Here is a 5,000-nt window from a genome sequence, read left to right as displayed (position 1 = left end):
TAACCCTTCAGCCATCATCATCATTTAACATCCATTTTCCTTGCTAGCATGGGTTGGACAGTTTAACTTAGAACTGATAAGCCAGGTTCCAATTTAATTTGGTGTGGTTTCTATGACTGAATGCCCTTCCTACTGCCCACCACTCAAGAGTGTAGTGGGTGCCTTTTACATAACACCAACATTGGTCATGATTACGATCTCACTTGACTTTACAGGAATCTTGGGGTTACTAGCCTGTACTCTTAACCACCATACCATATGCCCGTGGGCATATTATTTACATTATTTACATTTGATGGATATTTGTTCTGATCTTGTTTGTTGTTAACACAACGTTTCGGCTGATATACCCTCCAGCCTTCATCGACAAAATATCCATCAAATGTAAATAATATGCCACGGGCATATGGCGTGGTGGTTAAGAGTACAGGCTACTAACCCCAAGATTCCGAGTTCGATTCCAGGCAGTGACCTGAATAATAATAATCATCATCATCATCGTTTAACGTCTGCTTTCCATGCTAGCATGGGTTGGATGATTTGACTGAGGACTAGTGAAACCGGATAGCTACACCAGGCTCCAATCTGATTTGGCAGAGTTTCTACAGCTGGATAAACTTCATAACGCCAACCACTCCGAGAGTGTAATGGGTGCTTTTATGTGCCACCGGCACGAAGGCCAGTCAGGCGGTACTGGCAAAGGCCATGCTCAAAATGGCGTATTTTACGTGCCACCCGCACAAGAGCCAGTCCAGGGGCACTGGCAACGATCTCGCTTGAAAGTCCTTACACATGCCATGGGCACAAGTGCCAGAAAAGCGACGCTGGGCACAAGAGCCATCACGATTTCGCTTTCACTTGCCCCAACAGGTCTTCGCAAGCAGAGTTTTGTGAATAATAATAATATCAAAAAATACCTTTAGGAATGAGAACGCAGGTTCAAAATTTCCCCAAGACACCTGATGAAGGCTGGAGGGTATATCAGCCGAAATGTTGTATTAACAAACAAGATGAGGACTGGCACTCCGTCGCTTACGACGTCGAGGGTTCCAGTTGATCCGATCAACCTGCTTGTGAAATTAACGTGCAAGTGGCTGAGCACTCCACAGACACGTGTACCCTTAACGTAGTTCTCGGGGATATTCAGAGTGACACAGTGTGACAAGGCTGACTTTTTGAATTACAGACACAACAGAAACAGGAAGAAAGAGTGAGAGAAAGTTGTGGTGGAAGAGTACAGCAGGGTTCGCGACCATCCCCTGCTGGAGCCTCGTGGAGCTTTAGGTGTTTTCGCTCAATAAACACTCACAACGCCCGGTCTGGGAATCGAAACCACAATTTTACAATCATGAATAAAACACCCTAACCACTAAGCCATGAGCCTCCACACATTAGGTTATGGGTATTCGTTTTAAATCAGTGTTTCTCAACCATGTTTTTGCCTATAGACCCCTTTCATTCCCCATTTTACACAGTGTGACAAGGCTGACCCCTTTGAATAACAGGCCCAACAGAAACAGGAAGTAAGAGTGAGAGAGAAAGTTGTGGTGGAAGAGTACAGCACGGTTCGCCACCATCCCCTGCTGGAGCCTCGTGGAGCTTTAGGTGTTTTCGCTTAATAAACACTCACAACGCCCGGTCTGGGAATCCAAACCGCAATCCTATGACCGCGAGTCCACTGCCCTAACCACTGGGCCATTGCGCCTCCACCCATCAAATGTAAATAATGTACACAATTCCTCATCTCTTAAATATGGAACTGTATTACTAGAACACAGATTTTCTTCTTACCTCAAAGAGAGCCTGTTGAGCCTTTTCCTGAGCTCGTTTAAATAAATCAACATCTTTCTCGGTAACCCCAGGTGGCAGTGCTAGCGCTGCAGCGGCGGCTGCTGCCGCTGCCGCTGCTGCTGCTCGGTTGGTCTCCGCTGAATCTGAAAATAAACAGATAACAGTCATTCATATAATAAACATACGCAAATACACAGATATAGAATTAGATAAACATGTATATGTACACACAAAAATTACATATCTATAATTATTAATCAATACCCACATATGTGTATACATTGTGTTTGTGTGTGTCTGTATCATATATACATATATAATATACATAATTATTAATTAATAACATTAATCAATAATTATAATATGTTAATATATTAATTAATAGCCACATACTTGTGTCATATGTATATGCATATAAATACATACAAATTGTAAATTAATGATTAGGTATCCTTGTATGTTTATATTTTTTTGATAATTTTAATAAGGAAGGGTCAAATAGTCCACTGTTCAATGTAGTACTCAATACATTCCAAAACACAGAATATATTATATTTGTTTTGATATGGATCTTGCAATGAGTACACTGTTTCATAATCTACACACGATCATCATTGGAGACCAAAAATGAGTTCACAGAAATATTTCGCAACTGTTTCTGTATGAATCATGTTAGAAACATAAAGGAACAAAAAGAAAAAAAAGAAAGCATAGGTATAAAGCTATAATGGATAGTGTTACCATGTTAGAAAATATCTAAGAGAGAATTTAGTAGGGAGTGAAAAGGGGACAAATATGGAGTTCGGAGAGAGGAAGACGGCAAGAGAGACAGGCAACATCACTCGTGACATTTCTAACAGTTAAATAATTTTGGAGTGGCTCTGGGGTAAGTAGCTTGCTTAGTAACCACATGGTTTCGGGTTCAGTCCCACTGCATGGCACCTTGGACAAGTGTTTTTTTTACTATAGCCTCGGGTCCACAAAAGCCTTGTGAGTGGATTTGGTAGATGGAAACTGAAAGAAGCCTGCCATGTGTGCGTGTGCATGTATGTATGTATGTGTGTGTGTGTGTGTGTGTGTGTCTGTGTTTGTCCTCCCCAATATCGCTTGACAACTGATGCTAGTGTGTTTATATCCCCGTAAATTAGCGGTTCGGCAAAAGAGACCGATAGAATAAGTACTAGGCTTACAAAGAATAAGTCCTGGGGTCGATTTTCTCGACTAAAGGCGGTGCTCCAGCATGGCCGCAGTCAATTGACTGAAACAAGTAAAAGGTATACATATGTGTGTGTGTGTGAGTATATTTTCTTTTCCTTTCTAAATGTTAGTCATTTCACTACGGCCATGCTGGGGCAATGCCTTCAAGAACGTTTAAGTTGAATGAATCAACTCCAGTAGTTTTTTCCTTTTTTTTTTTTAAAGCATGGCATTATCAGTCTCTTTTCACTGAACCACTAAGTCACAGGGATGTAAACAAACCCTAGCTGTCAAGTGCTGGTGGTGGTGGGGAACAAACACACACATACATGCACACACACATTATGGAATTTTTCCAGTTTCTGTCTACCAAATCCACTCACAAGGCTTTCGTCGGCCAAAAGCGAAAGTAGAAAACACATCCCCAAGATGTCACACAGTGGGACTGAACCTGGGACTATGTGGTTGGGAAGCAAGCTTCTTACCACACAGCCATGCCTACACCTGTGTGTATGTGTGTGTGTGTGTGTGTATGATAGATATAAAATAATCAAACATGGTTGATGTGTGTGTGTGTGAAACAAATTCACGATTTCTTAAAATTATCTCTAATTAGAGAATGTCATAATTACCAAATTGCAATTAAAACTAGTTCCACAGGAAGAAGGGAGATAATCCCAAGATTCAAGAACTCTCCAAAACTGACCTGCAGTGCTGGAGCACCGCCTTTGGTCGAACAAATTGACCCCAGGACCTATTCTTTGCAAGCTTAGTACTTATTCTATTGGTCTCTTTTGTTGAACCGCTAAGTTATGGGGAGGTAGACACACAAACATTGGTTGTCAAGCGATGGTGGGAGGGGGGGGGAACAAACACAGACACAGAAATACATACATGTGTGTGTGTATGTGACGGGCTTCTTTCAGTTTCCGTCCATCAAATCCACTCACAAGGCTTTGATTAGCCCAAAGCTATAGTAGAAGACACCTGCCCAATATATATATATGTATATATATATATATGTATGTATTTGTGTGTGCAAGTGTGTGTGTGTGTGTGTGTGTGTGTGTGTACTTGTGTTCCCCACAACTGCTTGACAACGTCTGTTTTTTTCTTTTCTATAATGGCATGTCAGTTTTGGAGACCTTTTGAATCGTGAGGTTATCTCCTCTTCACAAGTGGAAATAGTCATAATTGCCATTTGGAAATTAATTATGACAAATCCTCAAGAGCAGTGGTTCTCAACCAGGGCTCATATACGATTTGGGGAGGGGGGATTCACAGTAGTATTTATAGGGTCCATAAAAATTTTTTGCTTCAGGTGTGTCTATTGCTAGAAACAGCTAAATTTCTTTCCAAAACATTTTACATAATTCAACTTACAAAAGTGAATGAGTGACAGACAAAATAGGAATTTTGAAAGAAGTATCTGTAAAACTAGGCTTTAGCAAATCAAAGAGGGTCCACATAGACAAAATAATAAATTGGGGATCTACAGTAGAGTATTTAGGGTTCATAAAGAAAGTTTTGCTTTAGATGTATTGCAAAGAACAGCCAGGTTTCTGTCTCTAATATTTTACATTGTTCAATTAACAAAATTTCATGTGATAAACAAAATAGGAAGTTGGGAAGAAGTTTCTATAAAATTAATTTTTAAACGTTGAATGGTTATGGGGGCCCAGCAGAATAAAATAGTACTTATTCTATCGGTTTCTTTTGCCAAACCGCTAAGTTACGGGGACGTAAACACACCAGCATCGGTTGTCAAGCAATGTTGGGGGGACAAACACAGACACACAAACATACATATATATCTTCCTTTCTTTTACTTGTTTCAGTCATTTGACTGTGGCCATGCTGGAGCACCGCTTTTAGTCGAGCAAATCGACCCCAGGACTTATTCTTTGGAAGCCTAGTACTTATTCTATCAGTCTCTTTTTGCCGAACCGCTAAGTTACGGGGATGTAAACACACCAGCATCGGTTGTCAAGCAATGTTGGGGGGACAAACAC

The 5,000-nt window shown here is 40.7% G+C and overlaps 1 protein-coding gene across 1 annotated transcript in view; it reads right to left on the bottom strand.

Moving 5' to 3' along the window:
* Positions 1-5,000, bottom strand: part of LOC106878083 (histone acetyltransferase KAT6B) — a 79,084-nt gene that overhangs the window by 28,397 nt on the left and 45,687 nt on the right. The window contains exon 8 of the mRNA XM_052977824.1: positions 1,792-1,934. Coding sequence (XP_052833784.1) covers positions 1,792-1,934 — 143 coding nt within the window. The remainder of the gene's footprint in view (positions 1-1,791; positions 1,935-5,000) is intronic.

Source organism: Octopus bimaculoides, chromosome 29 (assembly GCF_001194135.2).
Source record: "Octopus bimaculoides isolate UCB-OBI-ISO-001 chromosome 29, ASM119413v2, whole genome shotgun sequence".
In the NCBI taxonomy this organism is placed as follows: Eukaryota; Metazoa; Mollusca; class Cephalopoda; order Octopoda; family Octopodidae; genus Octopus; species Octopus bimaculoides.
The sequence above is the reverse complement of the archived record's forward strand: the minus strand, read 5'-3'. Positions and strand labels throughout refer to the sequence as shown.